The 19292-nt window shown below is 35.6% G+C and overlaps 2 protein-coding genes and 2 gene segments (V, D, J or C); 3 read left to right on the plus strand and 1 right to left on the minus strand.

Moving 5' to 3' along the window:
* Positions 1-1936: 1936 nt before the first annotated feature.
* Positions 1937-2297, plus strand: LOC141364255 (histone H4). The gene has a single exon (XM_073868424.1). The coding sequence runs from the start codon at positions 1940-1942 to the stop codon at positions 2249-2251; it is 312 nt and encodes a 103-aa protein (XP_073724525.1). The 5' UTR covers positions 1937-1939; the 3' UTR covers positions 2252-2297.
* An 826-nt stretch (positions 2298-3123) lies between these two features.
* Positions 3124-3498, plus strand: LOC129434436 (histone H2B). The gene has a single exon (XM_073869108.1). The coding sequence runs from the start codon at positions 3124-3126 to the stop codon at positions 3496-3498; it is 375 nt and encodes a 124-aa protein (XP_073725209.1).
* Positions 3499-12574: 9076 nt separating this feature from the next.
* LOC129434455 (Ig kappa chain V region K-25-like) lies at positions 12575-13851 on the minus strand. The segment is given in 2 exon segments: positions 12575-13683; positions 13803-13851. Coding segments are annotated over 2 exon segments (381 nt in total).
* A 661-nt stretch (positions 13852-14512) lies between these two features.
* LOC129433506 (Ig kappa-b4 chain C region-like) lies at positions 14513-15781 on the plus strand. The segment is given in 2 exon segments: positions 14513-14531; positions 15459-15781. Coding segments are annotated over 2 exon segments (342 nt in total).
* Positions 15782-19292: the final 3511 nt, after the last annotated feature.

Here is a 19292-nt window from a genome sequence, read left to right on the forward strand (position 1 = left end):
CTGTTGACATGGTGAATCGTAATATCGGTGCTCTATTGATAATCGCTTTTCATAATGGTTGTGTACGCACTTAACTCAGATTCAACCTACTTAGAATCGACTTTAACTAATTTCAGTTTTCCATCTCATAGTAATCAACTCAGAGTTCAAGTTTTAACTCAGAGTTGGTTGAACCATATGTTACACTGTACCTTATCGCAGTGGTTTTCAAACTGGGGGCCGCGATCGGGGCCCCCAGTTTTATAACATTTTATAAAATATATTAATTTATCATGTGTAATTAAATTCTGTGTAATTAAAACCTTAAAAATAAGGCTACTAACCAACCGCACTACTTTGTATAATTTAATGTTTAGTTTGATTATAATGTTAAGTTGGAGAACATTTTGTTGTCATAAATTTTCTTTAGGGGGCTGTGAATGAATGCACGTACATGGTGAAAAATGAATAAAAAAAGTCTGTTCAGGTAAATGATGTAAATGAAGTGAGAGTGAGTTTGCATTGTGTTGTCATGCTTCATAATTGTCTTAGAAATGTTTATTTAATGTTTTAAATGTAAAATAATAGATATTTTAATGACATCTACTTTATATGCACCAGGTTTATTAAAAGAATGCACATCACTCCGCAAGCACAGCTGTATGTAATTGCTATAAACTATTCTAAAATAAATGGTTAAAAGTTGTCTCATCACAACAGTTAATAATAAATTAAAACTATAATTCAGTTTAAAGGCGGAGTCCACGATGTTTGAAAAACGCGTTGGAAAAGGAGACGGGCCGACAACCAAAACACACTTATAGCCAATCAAATAAAATAAAATGGCGGGTTGCGTATGTGTGGGGCGGTCTATCAACAGAAGGTTCAGATTCTATAGGGCTTGGGCGCCGCGTTGCATTCTGGGACGTCGCGGCCATGTTGGTGGCCTCGCGAATGTAAATATACAGCAAGTTGAACGAGGAGAAGCGGCGGAGTTGGGAGAATTAAAAGAAAGAAAAAAGATGTTAAAATCCGGAAAAGGGTGTGGAATTTACTGGGATACGTTAAACAGGGAAGCAGGGACCGGTATGTGGACAAAATCGGATCTATTAACGGTTAGGATCCATATGAAAAAAGAGTTAATAAAGAGCCTTTTAAGATAACAGCGTGGTTGTTGTGAGAGCACGATTTCACGCCAATCTGTAAGCAAAGTCACGTATGACCTAGCTTCACAACTAGCTTAGTTAATGCAGCAGTTTTTGCTGTCAGCAGAGGGATAGCAACAGAAAGATGAATGTTGAAATTTTCCCGTATTTTGGGCGAGTAAACCGGGACAGTTCCCTTATGTTCAATGTTGACTTAAGCTATATAAATTAATATTCAGATGTTATACTTCACTGTCGTATATATAAATGTCATTTATATGTCATGTATATACATTACTGAGGGGTTGAGGTTAATGTTTGGTTTCCGATATTGAATAAAACATAATGAAGTTTTCTGTAATCTGTCATTTTTAATGTAAATTACTTTTAATGTGTTACTTTATTATTAATACAGCAACGGTTTACCATGGTTAAAAAAATAACGACAAATTAATTAAATTAAGACACACAATTGAGAGAAAGTATGTCTATAAGCAGAGCGCAGCATGGAGCGCAGCAGTAAAGGAGGCAACCAACATGGCCGCCACGACAAGTAATGACGTCACGACGCCCAAGCCCTATTGGGGTAGGGGCGTGTTTGTTTAGGTGATTTCAAATATCAACATTGGCTTTCAAACATCATGGACTCCGCCTTTAAGCTAAAAACAAAAAAGTAGGCAGGTCTGTGCTTTTACTGTGACGCGTCACAAAGTACCGCCTCCATTTATGCATGTTTCCACTAGGTCCTGTAGGCAACTTGAAAGTCTTGTTTCAGCGCTCTACTGTATTCACGCTCTGTTTTGCAGATTGAAATCATGTCTGGAAGAGGCAAAGGTGGTAAAGGACTCGGTAAAGGAGGCGCTAAGCGTCATCGCAAGGTTTTGCGTGATAACATCCAGGGAATCACCAAACCCGCCATCCGTCGTCTCGCTCGTCGTGGTGGTGTTAAGCGTATTTCTGGTCTGATCTATGAGGAAACTCGCGGTGTGTTGAAGGTGTTTTTGGAGAACGTTATTCGTGACGCCGTCACCTACACTGAACACGCCAAGAGAAAGACCGTCACCGCCATGGATGTCGTTTATGCTCTGAAGCGTCAGGGTCGCACTCTGTACGGTTTCGGAGGTTAAACGCTTAAACTCCACACAAACCCAAACGGCTCTTTTTAGAGCCACCCACATTATCACATAAAGAGTTCACATCTGATCGGTATTTTTCTTTCTGTACTGGTTAATTGCCTGTGTATTTATGTGCTCATGCTTATTGTATTTCAAGGAATCACAGCCACGTTACATGCAAACGTTCAATATACGCCGTTGCATACACATTTGAAAGTTTTCCTAAAATACAAATATGTATAAGCCTAAAACGAAAGTGTTCTCAAAAACTGTGCCCTAAAGTTGCGGATTCCTAATAATTTTCGCACACACTATTAATGTAATTTGATCATAACGACTTATCATGCCTAGTCTGTCCCAGTTGTGCTCAGTCTTTGTTTACAATCACAGATACAAATCATTTATCAAGAAACACTCTTGTGTAGAGAGTCTAATCTTAGAATGTGTTAGCAAGTTATTAGTTGCCTTTATACGCATACGTAAGAGATCTCGCTTGTAATAGTTAAATAAACACTTTCGTGCAAAATGAAAAACGAACAGTGCCTTCGTTTATATTTAAAGTATTTTGCGCTTTCTATTTCCAACAAACAATTATACTTAAAAAACTGTATTTAAAAAAATGAGCGGGAAAGTAAAACCACACATAAACGCACAAAGGATATTCACTTCAAATGAGGCCATGGGTGGGGTTACAGTTTTAGAGACTGTGATTGGCTCGCAAAGATTACAGCCATTCCAATGAAATCCATTCGTGTTGCTTGTCCAATGAAGACATCCAATCAGACTTTAAGTCTGCGGTCTTTGAAAATTAGCATGAACAGTAAATAAATAGTCATTCACAAAAGTGACGGGCTTCAGTCTTTGGTTTTGTTTCTGAATTGATCATGTCTGAGCCAGCGAAGTCCGCTCCTAAGAAGGGGTCCAAGAAGGCCGTTATTAAAGCCGCCGGAAAGGGCGGTAAGAAGCGCAAGAGATCCAGGAAGGAGAGCTATGCTATCTACGTCTACAAAGTACTGAAGCAGGTTCATCCTGACACCGGGATTTCCTCTAAGGCCATGGGGATAATGAACTCTTTCGTCAATGATATTTTCGAGCGTATCGCCGGTGAGTCCTCTCGTCTCGCTCACTACAACAAGCGCTCCACCATCACATCGAGAGAGATCCAGACCGCCGTGCGTCTGCTGCTGCCCGGTGAACTTGCCAAACACGCCGTGTCTGAGGGAACAAAGGCCGTCACCAAGTACACCAGCTCCAAATAAATCCCTTGACGCTTTCAACACTCAAAGGCTCTTTTAAGAGCCACCCACTCTATCAGATAAAAGAGCATCCAAATTATTTGAGTGTTTAAAATGAGTGCTGTTTCTTTAAATAAGATTTCATAAATCAAGATTTAAGTCGGGTAACTTAAACGGGCTTCCCGATGTTCTTCAAACATTAAAAAGGGTCTTTTATGAAGATGAATTCTGTCAGACACAGATTAATGTTGGAGTATCAAGGCAAGATTTGTTTTCATTTGATAATACATAGAAACGGTGAATGCTTGTAGTGATGGCCAAACGAGGCTTCCTGAACCATTGAGGCTTTCCAGCCCATTGGTTTGCCAAAAGGTTCATTTACCCGAAGCCTCATGAAACACTGTGCTCTCCAGTGACACCTGCTGTGCAAAGCAATGTATCGCACACGCACACAGATCTATTCATTTTGAGCAACCAAATTGTCATGGTGTGGGCTTTTGAATAAAGTATATTAAAGAAAGTATTTTACTCTGCTTGTGTTAACCTATGTACACACAACTCACACATACACAACTTTGTGTTCAACTATACAGTAGTTCTTGAGTTAGTGATAACAGTGAATGCACAAAATAAAGAAATGAAGAGTTTCGTTGCAAAACGAGATAAATTCATTTTTTAACATTTTTGTCAAAACATGTTTATTATTACGTTATCATGTTATTATTTTGTTTTATGGTGCTACTTAGCTGTATTTTTTAAGTTATGAAGGTTTAAATCAAAACAAACCAACTGCAGTTGCATTGAAATTAATTGGAATGCACAACCAAAAAACAAGATTTCTGAACAATTAAAAAACGGTGGTTATCTCGTTTTGCAACGAAACTCTTCAAATTATCGTGAGTGCAGTGCTTATTGAACTGGGGCTGCAATAGTGCAATGCTTATAAGACTGGAAGTGTGGAACAGCAAACTGCAACACGGAAAATGGTTTACTGGTTTTTATTTAGAAACAAACGTTTTTTAACAGTATTTGGATTGAGGCGGTTTCTGTTTTTAGAAAACACCCTATCACAGGGCACTGATGATGCTGGACAACATAAGAAGATCAGTGCCAGCTTATATAAATTGGGATATTGGACCTTCTGTTTGTTCCAATATCCCAATGGATCCTCAGTCCTTCTAGGTTATCCCTAATACAGTCTAGTCTTATAATAATAATAATAACAGCAGCAGCAATAATATATATATAATAATAAACACTACTACTAATATAGGCTATATAATATAATTACGTATTATAGGTATTAGAACTAGACATATGCTAATTTACTCTAATGATCTACTGAACTAGGCTATGTATAATTTACTCTAATAATCTACTAAACTAAGTGTAATATAATATATAATACAGGCTATGATATATAATGATAACTATACTAGAAACTCACTACAACCTCGCCACTACTCGCTACAACCAACACTTTAACATCAATGCAAACGTACTGCAAAACCCACAAGAGGCGCGAGTTACGAACCGTAAGCGAAACTCAGAATGAAGCAATGACGTATTCAACAGAAAACGAGGCCTCGTTTGTCATCGTCACGTGGTTTTCACGGAAACGATACAAGCCTCGAATCGGGGCTTCATCTGGAACGCCCCTTTTTGCTCGACACAAGCTCCGGAGCCTCGCTTCAGATGTCCCATCACTAAATGCTTGTTTTTCCCTGTCAATCTGATTGTATTGTAATGACAAAAAAATATATATTTTTTAATGTATGTAAGGGACTGACTAGAATACATTTTATAATACTGGGTGATTGCGATCACATGCTATTTCATGTGAAGCTGCTTGGTACGAACAACTGTAAAGTGTTATATAAATAAAGTTGAATTGAATTAAATTACTACTGAAGTGTGTAACTCCAGTATTTTGTGGTATGTTTGGTCATAAAAATGACAGTGTCTCTGTCATAACTGAATGGTATACAATTCAAAAATGTATATAGCGAAGAGTCACAGTCACAGAAATCGCCACGATTGTATCACGATGGTAATCTTTCGTCTGGGACAGCCCAAAATTGTGCAATGTATCTCAGGTGGTTTGTAAGGGCTGAGTGGATAAATGTGGATGAGTTGTGTTGGTCAGAGCACAATAGAAATCATTATTCTGGAATAAATATTTTTAAATAATTCAATGGGCCTTTCTCAATTATTCCGCTTATACAATGGTTACCTCACAATAAGACATAATTCAGATGTTTTATTTTAAGACATTTGACTGGTCAGGTTTGCGTTTATCAAAAAATAGTGAATACCCGTGTAGCATTTCTAAAACATTAAGATTAAAGCATTCAACAGCTCTATGATATTAACAACATACAGGTTAAGAACAACATGAGAGTAAATGATGACAGAATTTAATTTCTATCCCTTTAATACTGTTCTGTACACACACAGTTCAGTAATTTACTGTGACTGTATTATTTAAGCAAATTGAATAATGAAAGCAATGACAACTGAAATGACATTATATGCTTCATTCATTCAGCCCACCGGCAACTATAGTTGCCACAGTGCATAGTTGTCATTTTCATTTTTTAAGAATTTTTTAGTTGTTATGCAACCTGATCTCACGAATTTCCGTGGCATAGTCACGGAATTTTTTGCTAATTTTTCCGTGACATTCTCACGGATCTCCGCATATTTCCGTGGCCCTGCCACGGACTTTCTTTTCCGTGGCATTCTCACGGATTGGTTACTCAACTGTTTTGTCCTATTTTCTTACCATTTTCGCTTCGGTTTAGGGTTAGATTTACATAAAATGACATCCCTACCCAAACCCAACTCTAACCCCAATGCCAGGTGACAATTGATTAAAGTTTAGAAAATATAAAAGAATACATCAGAAAAAATTGTATAAACCAATATTTACAGTGACAAAGTAATGCAAGCACCAAATCTAACCCTAAACCGAAGCGACAATGGTTTGAAAATAGGAAAAAGCAGTTGAGTAACCAATCCGTGAGAATGCCACGGAAAAGAAAGTCCGTGGCAGGGCCACGGAAATATGCGGAGATCCGTGAGAATGTCACGGAAAAATGAGCAAAAAATTCCGTGACTATGCCACGGAACTTTGTGAGATCATGTTGTTTATTTCTCAATGACATGCAAGCTAACAACCAAATAAAGGATTTAAAAAAGAAAGAAAAGGTATTTATCTCCTTCCTGTCACATGAGGCTGTCAACTTTTTACCTCTTCTTCCAAGAAACATGGCGAAGGCAAACCCTCCCAAAGAAAGGTAATTTTCATTTTACTAACAAATATTATTGGTTGACATTTATGTATCTACATAATCATGAAGGTCTCTAGAGTCATCCAAACAAAACAAATCTTACAAGAGATCTATAGTTTTTTATATACTTAGTCAAAAGTCCAAGCGGCAACTATAGTTGCCGGTGGGCAAATGCCTTGTAAGTACATATATCATGGGGAAATGGTGTATACTGTGCCAATAGGTTAATAATCAAGGTTATTGGTCTTTTTAGTGCTTTTTTCTTTCATAATATCATACCTAAAACACTTTAACTAACATATCTACTGTCCATTAGACCTTAATTTGATAGGGAATAAAATCCATTCATACAGGTCATTTAAAGAGGGAGACAGAGATCTCCTCTTCTTCCAAAGACTGGTTGCGCATTTTATTGATTTATTTTCATTAAAGGACAACTCCAGTGAAAAATGAACCTAGGGGTAATAAACACATGGTTACCGAGTAGGTCGTTCTCTGGGATGCGTTTTCATGATAATCGAATGTAAAGAGTTTTTTATCAATAAAAACAGATTAGCGTATAGCGCTAGTATATGGGGCAAAGAGTAAGTACAAGTAAATCGCTAGTTAATACCACTAACAAGGCTCAAAATAGCCTCACACTACCACAGTAGCATAATGAGGGTCCTTACATGCAAACCGAAGCATTGAGAACTTTGTAAGTGTACAAACAGTTTAATAAGAAGCTACTTTATAAAGACAGCACATTACGCGTATTCAGACAGCAGACATCTTGAAAAACAGACTCGACAAGTCGAGCCACGAACGATGTGCTAAACTTAAGACATTCTTCTTTAATAAAGCATTCACATAAAATGTCCAGTAATTGTACTTGTCCCGCAGTAGTTATTTTGTCTAGAACAAAGCACTCACATACCTCATATGGGTAATATACTATTGCTGCAATAGGTAGCCTGTGGAACCAAGCGTTTTTAAACTACAATACTGCATGACACTTGCGTTTCATGCGACCGGCCCCTACGCTAATAGAATTCTGTTTCTCTCTCCCTGTCTCGTCCTCGCCCCCGAGGACAATGGGACAAACAGACCCATTTCCTGTTGCTGTGAAGGTCATCAGACCACTGATCTACTGGCTGTCCTTCAACGTGATGCCCAGACGATGCGCGACCACCGGCTGAACCAGTTTAATCCGCTTACCCGCCTCCTATCCCTACCCTGTTTATATATATAAATATATATATTAATTTCTCCCAGGGGTTTTTGTCCTTCTAGGAGTTTTTCCCACAGGGTTTTCGTCCCCGGGAGAGTCACCCAACTTTGGCTTAACTTAGCACTTTACTGTATACGTTACATTATTAATACGCTCGCTTGTACGGTTTATCCTTAGCTGCAATATTCTACTTCTTATATTATCTATAGATTTTCTGTGTTCTCCTTTACATCTACTCATGTAAAGCTGCTTTGCAACAATTAACAATTGTGAAAAGCGTTATATAAATAAAATTGAATTGAATTGAATTGAACAAGAGATTATAAGCTAGATGCATTTTTATTTGGGGGGGGGTTCGCATCGAATGTTCTTTGACTGTTATACATAATAAATGTGTTTATGAATAAAGGTTGATCTGTTGAAAGCCGTTATTTTGAGTAAGATGCCAAATGTATTAAAATTTGACATCAAAGGGGTGCATACAACCTTTTTGCCCACCGGCAACTATAGTTGCCGCACATTCAAATACGATTTTCAAAAAAATAAAAATAAAAATGGGGAAAATAAATGCAGAACATGTTTACAGAGGACACTATTAACACAATTATATGCATGAAACCATTCAGAAAAATTTGAGCACAAATGGGTTAATGTCAAATTGTAAGGTTCATAATGAGCAAAGGTTGTGCATAATATCAATATGCATAAAACAGTGTATAGAAAAGTGCTGGTAAAGCAAATGTACAATAAACATTTTGTCTGCACCTTTAGAAATTCAAAAGCAAGCACATAATAATATAAAAAACAATATAAACTAACAATATAAACTTCATTTTGGAATAAGACTTCTAGACTCAAGATGTTGAACATTTAACTAATATTAGCCATATTGACTAATGAAACACTGTAATATACTGAACTGTTTCATTGTCTTGATTTAGCAAACACATGGACATTAAAAACATTTAATCAAAACAGATTTCAGAGATTTGGGCTTGTTGTTTGTTTACTAGGATCTGCCAAAGACATCAAAGCTAAAAAATTAATTCACAGAGAACAAGAAATGATTGAAACATGATCAGATATAAACACATGTTATTTGTTACAACTTCTGGTTGTTTGTATGTCTTTTGTTTGTTAATTGTTTTTATTTTGTCACAATGCGCATGCGTTGAATGTCAGTGTACACATACGAGTGAAATAAATTATACTTTGCAAGACTGTGTGTGTAGGTTCTTGCATAATGTAAATAACAGACTCCATGCTTTAAAATGACTCGTAACACACACTTATTTTAAATGTTTAACCTAATGATATTCTCCTGATATGCATGAGGTAATATTAATTAATGACTATGTTGTAATATTTTTATTAAATTGTGCCATGTTAGGACTCATCCCACTCATTGTGCAATGTCTTCTGCAGTTATATTATTAGTTTATATTATTATCTAGCTTATTGTTCTTTGTAACAACTGGGAAATGTTACGGTAATATACACTGTATGTAATTTCATGATATTGTTTTTAAACCACATATAATAAGTAGTTTCTGTGCAATATCCAGACAATAACATTGCCAATTGTGTTTATTTAAAGGTATAATAAAATGGTAATAACTATAGTAAATTTTTATGAAGTCATATTTCTGTAATTACACCAGCCTGATGATTTTAGGAATGAATCAAATGTTGGTAAGTACATGGTTATAGGAGAACCGGAACAAAAGTAATGCGAGGCGAATGTAACATAACGATTTTCTCCGAGCCCTGATTATATTTGCATTTCAAACTATGAAAGCATATTGACAGAGCAGACAAATATCACATTATTTCCTCACCGTTTTGCATCTGTAGGTCCAAAAAGTTGTTTTTCAACCATGATAAGTACCGTAAAACTTCAAATAATAGCCTATGCTTTTATTTTCCCAAACCTATAGTCACACCAGGCGTCTAAAAGAGACAGGCGTCTATAAGAGACAGGCTTTTAATTTAATTGTTCCAGCATGACAGCAAGAGGTTACCACATATTACGTTTTATTTATAATTTGAATATGTTTAACAAATTAGTTTGTGTAAGAACAACAGTCTTAAATTATTGGCAGTATAAATAAAGCAAACAAGGATATGTATTTTTTTATTGGTTGTTGCGTGAAATCTTACCCAGATACAACAGTGCTATTTTCTGATTGGCTATTGTGTAGCCTCTTTCTTTTTTTTTGTATTGGCTCGCTCGACTAGAACTCTAGGGAAGACGGGCTTGATAGAGAGAGAGCAGTGCGGCCAGATACATTTTGGGCGCTGCAGCATATTAAATATGATAAATAGTGTTTCCGCGTGAGAAATACAATGTGTGGCGGGAGTGCATGCATGACAAAAGACTGAAAGCCCGGCTATTATCAGCGGCCTCAAAACACTACCGGCCCACCGGGAAAAGTCCCGACTCTCCCGATTGCCACTTCGCTACTGTCATCATCACCTCAATCCTGACGACGAAGCTTGTTGTGTTGTCATAGTGATGAGTAATGGAACGACTGCGTCTGTCACGTGACATCTACCGGTAATCAAAAAAAACTTTAGCGTGTTCAATCTCCACCATAGAACTGGCTTAAACAGACGATCTGACGGGTTTTAGAAGATTAAATACAACCCGAAACTAAAAAACAGACCAGGCCTTTATTTGAGACAGGCGTTTATTTACCCAAACCTGTCGTCACACCAGGCGTCTAAAAGAGACAGGCGTCTATTTGGGACTAGGCTATTATTTGAAGTTTTACGGTAGATACTTCCTAAAGGGGTAATTTTTTCTTATAACGTGTTGTGTTTGTGTTACAGTACTGATCAATCTACGATTATTTAGTGCTCTAACACCAGTGTTGTTTTTGGCAGCCCTTTTAGTTTTAGTCTTAGTCTTTTGGACAAAAATGCTTTTTAGTTTGTCACATTTTAGTCACTTATAAACTTGATAGTTTTAGTCTAGTTTTAGTCGACAAAAACACAACAAAGATTTTTGTCAAGTTTTAGTCAATTTTAATAAACTTTAATAAATCTTTAACTAATTAATTTAGGTTAAAAAGTATTGGAAATGGGCTAAAAAAATGAACGTATATGATATGTTAACAGGGTGACTTTGTTACTTTTTTTTAAAAAATCAGCGTAATGAGCCTTCAGGTGCCACTTGAGGTTGGTGGTATTATTATACTGAAAGATTGTCCATAAATCATCTTGTCGTTTCCGTTTATTGGCATCACCGGCACGGTCCTTCGAACTCGCCACAGCCGCAGGTGTGTTGTTGTTGTGTGAAATCTGGTGCGCGGCATGGCGGCAGCCGGGTGGTGGGCGTACCCAAAACAAGGATAGGAAGCTGCAGCATTGCTGATACTTTTTAGCTAAAAACAGACAGATTTCACGCAAAATAGGCAGAAATGACATGCATTGTGAAGGTCAGACTTTTTCATTCTGTCTCGTCTTGTCAACAAAAAGTCGAAAGCGTCTCGTCATATTTTCGTCACCTTAGAGCCATTTTTAGCTAGTCATTGTCGCGTTATCGTCATAAAAAAGGTGCGTCAACGAAATAATTTTAGTTTTGTCATCGTTGATGAAAACAACACTGTCTAACACATCCTGAGGTTTTAAAATAAAAGTAAATCAGGTTTAAATGTCAAGAGTTTCTGTCGGGACAAAAGTAACACTTGTACAATGTATTTATATTCCACTCCCCAAACTTTACTCGGTCAAAAAGACGGTTAAGCTGGCCTTTCAGGTGCAATGGCCTAGGGGACTTTAGTTTGTCTCCCACTCCTGTAAAGAGTTGTGTTAACAGATCAGGGCCTCAATGTTTCACCTTTAAAACTTCGGGCAGGATCTGAAGCACCATCTACTACCTCAAACCTCCAGATGGAGTAGTTGTAGTGGATTGAGTATGGCTGTAACTCTGTGCCAGTCTCATCCACTTGACAGTTTCTGTTTCATTGTTCTTTTGGTTTTCAAATCCCATGTTGCATTCGCTCTGTTTTCTGCACAGCTGCCTTATTGGCTTTTATCTAACAATGTTGTCACATCTTAAAAGGTCACATCTGGAAAAGGCAAAAAGGCTATGGCGTGGGGTAAGTAGACAGCCGCCTTGTTTCTCTCTATCTTGTTTGTTGTGTGATTATGAAGGCTAATCTCGTGCATGTGAGGATTAAGCGTTTTTCTTCTCAGTGAAATGAATGTGGTTGTGTGATGTTGGATTCAGTGAAGGTGTGGTTTATGTCAGCGCTGTCGTACAAATGATCTGACAGTAATGCATCTTGATTTTGCCTCATACCTGGAGGCTCTTGGTGGGGCCCGGCCCAGTTTAAGGTTTTGGCTCGCACTGGCCAAATAATGGAAATCTGACTAATGAAAGTTTACAATTATGCATTCAGCTGATGCTTTTATACAAATCAACTTGCATTCAAGATATTCATATTATCAGTATTTGTGCTCCATAGAAATTGAACCCATGACCTTCTGGGCTGCTATCACAATGCTTTACCAGTTGAGCTACAGGAACACATAGTTCACACATGCAGCACCTTTAATCATTTAAGACTCAATACTGAAAGAAAGCTCATATCACTATTACATCTGTCAATGTGCTGTGTTTGCTGAAACAATAAATCTTCTGAAAACGTCTTCAGTCATCATAGAGAAAATGACATCAGTAGTATTTGTGCAGGATTGTCCTGTATCATGATCTTCAATAGTTTTAATAGTTCGTGAAAAGGTTCATGTAGCAGTAAATGTAAAATCCATCTCTTGTGAAGTGAAGATGATCTCTGGAGACAGAGCTGATCTATTCTGAGTCTCTTTATCCTGATAATGTAAATGTGATTTTCACTTCACACTCCCAGTCTCACTGTTTGATCAGTTAAATCATCTGAACTGAAACAAACCAGTTTCACTTCTCTTAAATGAAGGCATTAGTCAGTTATGAAGTTATTTACATACCATTTTATAATTCTCATAAACATTTAACATTTTTCTAATGGATTGTGCTGGCCAATTCATAACAAAGTACAAAGTTTTTCTTTCCTTTGCAATAAACTTATTTTGTAAAAAAAATAATTTCTTCTCTTTTATTCTCATTTGAAGTTGAGGAGTCTGAATATGGTTTGATGCATACGCAGTATTAACAGATGGATGTTAAAATAATCTGTGTTTATCTTATCAAAAATAAATACATACCTGTATAAACCTTAGCATGATTTCTGTTGATCATAAGATGATGTTGTGTTATTTGTGTAATCAGTGTTGTGTGTTATTGTGTTGTATGATCATCTGCAGTATCTGTCAGGTGTATGAGTTCAGTCACTGTGAGTCTGACTGTAAGAGGTTTTTGTATCACTCTTTATCACTGTGTCAACACTCTTGTGCTACTTGGATAGTGAAAACTCTGACAGTAATAATCTCCTGAATCTTCAGTCTGAACTCCACTGATGGTCAAAGTGAAATCACTTCCATAGTTTGATCCGCTGCCACTGAATCTTGATGGAGTTCCTGAATAAAGCGTCCTGATGTAATAAATGAGGAGTTTAGGAGCTTCTCCAGGTTTCTGATGATACCATGAAACACAGTCACTACAGCTAGAAATTGGCTGACTTGTTTTACAGCTGATTTCAACAGTTCCTCCTTTAATTGATGTTATTTGTGGTGTTTGAGTCACTGTCACTTGTCCACAGCTCTCTGAAATAAAATATTTGAGTTATTTAGTGTATGTAAAAGAAACATTTAAAATATTGACATATGTGCCATACAACAACAGAATTAAATTAAACTTGCTTTAACTATTAAAAAATATTCACCCTGAATGTAGAAAGTCAGTGTCCAGATGAAGATGATGATGAAAGTCATTGTTGTTCTTTTGGTTTGTGTGATGATGAAGATTCTGTTCTGTTCTGATCTCAGTCATGAAGTGTTAAACTCACAGCACTATAAACACTCACACATCACTGAAGCATGACAACACAATGCAAAGAAGACGACAGGAAACTTCTGCTCGTACAGACTACTACACTATCATTATTTAATGCCCTTTTAATGCTAAAAATATTCTGAATTAAAACTAAAATCTTGATGAAAAAATATGTGAAAAAATTTATTTGTCTAAAGCTTCAGAGTTACAAAGTGTCCACACAACACAAGTAAATAATTGATACAGAGTGAAAACATTAACTAAGCAATAACAACCATACAAAAATATTCTTTAAAAGTTTTCTGTTTATTATTTAGACACAAATCATTCAGAGATCTTCAGAATATTTGTTTGTGTTGTGTGATGTTAGTGTTGTATATTCTGCTGTAGTTTGTGTTCAGTCAAGTGTGTAGAGGTTTTTGTACAGTTGCTCTATTAGTTTGTATCACTGTGGTGGACTTTCGGCAGCGGCACCAGACTGGATGTTGGCAGTAAGTAAATAATACAATTATAATTTTAATACAGTAGATTGCCGTTTATTTTTTAAAGTTTTACTGTAAAACTAGATGTAATAACTGTTTCTAAATATATACTTCAGGTATGAAAGACAAGATAGAAGGTACTTAATTAATTAAAAGGTTTGTCGAATACTGTCAAATCAAAATTTGTTGCAACAAATAATCTTATTTTGTTTAGACTCATAATCTTTTGTTAACAAAGTACCGCTCCATTTTATTATGATATTATATATTATAACACTATAGAGTAACAATAAATGTAAATGTAATTATTTATTAATAGTTTACAGTGATTTTATATTCACCTACAACTTAAATGTAAGTTAATAAGTGTTAAGCGTAACAGAAGCGCATGTCAATATATTCTGTACAACATATTTACATTATTTCGATTTTTTTATATTTATATTATTTAAATATGATACATACATTATATGGTAAAACTGTTAAGATTTTATAATTTTTGTTTTTTGAACAATTATATTTTATATATTCTTATTCAATTTTTAGTTTTTACTTTATTTTACTGTGTCACTGTTACAGTGTAATTATGCATTTAAGTACTGAGTAATAATGATTAACAACATGTACTTAGTATAGGATTGGGTTTGCTTTAGAGTTAGTTGCATGTAATTATGAAAAAAAATTACTGTTAGTACTATAACGATGACATGTGTAACAAAGACACAAAGACAAAATAAAGCTTTACTATTATTTTACTGAAATTATGAATATATTATACAGTATGATATATGATATGCTTTTTATTTATTTTAAGAAAGACTTTTTTTAAAGCTGAAAAATAGTATTTAAATGATTTAATGTCAAATATTGTGTGTACAAACTTTCACATAAACCGACAAAAGTTATATTAGCTGTATAATGCAGCTATGTGATTAAAAACTTTACAATTCTACATAAGACCTAGTTGTTTATTATTTATTTTTATGATCTTTAATGTTTAACAGAGAGAGAGTGAAGTTATTTTCTTTCTTGTGTGAGTTATTGATTATTGATGTGATTGTCAGGTAACAGTCCCCCTAAAGTGAGCGTCCTGCCGCCGTCCAGTGAAGAGATTTCCACAAAGCAAACAGCAACACTGATGTGTGTGGCCAACAAGGGCTTCCCCTCAGACTGGAGTCTGAACTGGAAGGTGGACGGGATCAGCAGCAGGTCTCAGTACAGCAGTGTTGCTCTCCTGGAGAAGGACGGTCTGTACAGCTGGAGCAGCAGTCTGACTCTCTCTGAGCAGGAGTGGAGCTCAGTGATCTCAGTCAGCTGTGAGCTCACACAGAAAGACCAGCGTGATAAAGTCACTGGAGAATTGAGGAGAGATCAGTGTTCACAGTAGATCCACTCACTCTCTCCTCTGTCTCACATCAAGATTAACAGACTAACTGTGTTTCTCTCTCTCATCTCACATCTCTTTTCACAAACAACACAAGTCTATGTCTGCTTTATTCATTCACTCATGATTGTGTGACAATTCATCAAATAAAATCAGATTCTATCTTTATGGCTTTGACTCATTTTGTCTGTTTTGAATATGAAAGCTCACATTTTATAAATAAACCTGACTCAATGAAGCATGAAAACACCTGCAGATGAAGTACATTTACATAACTGTCAGTCAAATGAAATGAAGAACCTTCAACATGAAGTGTTTGGTGTTTTTAGTTTGATTCTCATGTGACTCCTTCAGTATTTGTGTTACAGATGTTGACTAAATGATACTCACTGATGTTTCTCTATATGAGTGATTATAATCAGTAAAAAATGTATGAATTAAGCTGTAGTACAATAATAATAAACATCATCAATGTTGAGGTTGTTATAACACAGCAGAAATTAATAGATAGACAATTAATTAATGATATGATTTACAACTATCAAAGAATAAAATAAATAATTAATTAATTAATTAAATGTATCATTATCTATAAAGTTGTCATTTAAATAAACTATAGTAGGAAATAAATGAGCTGTAAGTTAAATAAGCTCTGCAATATCTGTCAGGTGTATGAGTGCAGTCTGACTGAAAGAGGTTTTTGTATCACTCTTTATCACTGTGTGTACACACCACCACTATGATAACTCTGACAGTAATAATCTCCTGAATCTTCAGTCTGAACTCCACTGATGGTCAAAGTGAAATCTTTTCCAGTGTTTACTGTTCCACTGCCACTGAATCTTGATGGAGTTCCTGACTGACGGTTATTTATGTATTTTATGAGGAGTTTAAGAGTTTCTCCAGGTCTCTGTAAGTACCAGTATAAGTCGTTGCTATATATTCCTACATCTATATAACACTCTATTGTAGCTGTTTGTCCTTGTTGAACACTTTTTACTTTAGGTTGAGTCAGAGTTACTCCTTTTGATTCTATAAAAGACAAAATAAAAGCAATTAGTTTATAAAACATTACTATCACATAGTACTAAAAATGAACATAAAAACAACTACACCAGAAATAATAACAACTCTGTTCATTCTTTCATTTCTCACCCAGAATAAAAATTGAAAGTGTCCAGATGAAGATGATGATGAAAGTCATTGTTGTTCTTTTGGTTTGTGTGATGATGAAGATTCTGTTCTGTTCTGATCTCAGTCATGAAGTGTTAAACTCACAGCACTATAAACACTCACACATCACTGAAGCATGACAACACAATGCAAAGAAGTGGGCAGGATTTCAAGAAACTTGTGCCAATTATAAACATATTGTATTAAACCAAGTAAAAACTCATTAAACAGATGGCAGCAGGATGCGCTATAGCAGGGGTATCAAATCTATTTAGGGTGAATGTCAGATCTGGAGCAAAACTTTTTTCCTCTTTCATATGTAAAGCGCTTTCAGTGCTGCAGAAAAGCGCTATATAAATGTAACAAATTATTATAATTATTATCCATCCTAAGCTGGTAGACTTGTTATGTGTATTTATAACTGCATGTTCATAGTGATAATTAAAGATGAGCTCTTTAGCCACGGCTGAATATACCAGACTTCCACCGACTTTATAGAGAAATCTTCCTTTATCTCCTGAAATATCCACCTGTCAAGTTCAAATGTTCCTTTCTTTTTGTTGTTCATAATTGAAATACGGAAATACAAAATTGTATGGAATTAGATTTGTGCCAAATAAACGAAAACAACAATTTTGCAAAAACGAACAAAAATATATATTGATAAGTGAGAAAAACACTCTGAATATAAAAACATCAACTAACTAGCAAAATAATAATAATAATAATAATAATAACATCATCTTCAAATATACTGCATTCTTTGTTTGAGGCTCATGGAGTGTCAACACCATCCTCCTCGGCTGGACAATCGAGGCAGAATGAGGTAAGTTTGTAATAACTAACAAAATAAATAGAAAAATTGCAATGTAAGTTTTATTCATGTGCAGATTGCAACAGTTGTGTTGAACTGTATATGAATGTATTGCTTTTCTCAAAAGCAGAGCAACGATCATTATGTTAGAGATCATGTTCAATAGTCTACTTCGGCATATATTTTAGGCTTACAATGGATACGAAAAACGCAACAATAATCTTTCTTTAATTGTGGTTAAGAAAACAATTCTATATTTATAATTGTCCATACAAAAACAAATGTAAGATTTTCGTCTAACTCCACTTTTCTTTTTATATTACTTATCAGGACCAAATAGTGTCATTTCTCCAGGTAGGCACTGAAACAGTTCATGTTGTTCTCTGTGTATTAAATACTAATTTAACCCCTTTGCAATCCTGCTATATTTTGCAAAAACGCCTAATAAAAACATACCCAAAGTAAATTGCATACTGTTCTTGAAGTATTTGGAGTATATGCATGGTTTTGATGTCTTTTGAAAGGTGAGACTCTGAGGTTTATTTCTATACAGTCAGAATCACTGTAAGTCTTACTGTTATAAAGTAATAGAATTTTAAACACACTGAAAGAGAGGAAAAAAATATTCCGCCTACTTTTTTTTTGTAAATAGTTGCCTGCAGAGGACTAATAATGGGGAGCTATTAGCTGAAAAACACATTGGGATCATAGCATGAAGCCTTACAAAGCTTTACCAAGCAAATTTGATTACAATATCTTAGAAAATGTGTCTTTTTCACATGTTTATCCAAGTTTATGTCTAGGCGGCCTTCTATAAAGGGCACTTGGAGACACCAAATGGCCCTTTGTAACCATTGCCATAAAATGCTGTTTTTCTTGAATGCTTCAATGTACAATCATATTTTTGGGCTCTAATGAAAGGTTACACTTAGAGCTACTCTATTTCATGTCCAAATTCACTGTCAATAATTGCTGACACATAGTAAATGAAGCATAAACACTTTATAGTGTTGAAAAAATCTATATTCTTGAAACTATACTTGTAAAAATAAAGATACAAAACAAGTTCTATAGTAATAAAATACTTTTAATATTAGAAAAACCACAATCTAAATATATAAATGTATATAAAAAACTATTTAGAAATTTTACAATATTACAGGTTATTGGCAACATGCCACTCGTTATTACAATCACGGCTTGGCAAAAAGCACAAAGGCTCATCACATGAAGAAGATTTTACAGTAGTCTTTGCATGGCAGTGCCTGCACCTTAGACGAACTGTGGTGCCGTCACCACTAATATGCAAAGGCTTGTGATGTGCTCTGTGTGAAGTGGGCGATGGAGCGGGTATGTCAGCAACCGCTGCCAGCTACTCACTAGTGTCTCCCTAAATGCCTTCTGGTGCATTGGCACCTCCCCTTTACCTTTTGTGATATGCTTGTAAATCAGTAAGGCATTCACAGTGGCAATGTCTTAGAAATGATAAAAAAAGGTCTTATACCAATTCTGGGTTTTGTGGATCAG

Source organism: Misgurnus anguillicaudatus, chromosome 6 (assembly GCF_027580225.2).
Source record: "Misgurnus anguillicaudatus chromosome 6, ASM2758022v2, whole genome shotgun sequence".
Taxonomy (NCBI): Eukaryota; Metazoa; Chordata; class Actinopteri; order Cypriniformes; family Cobitidae; genus Misgurnus; species Misgurnus anguillicaudatus.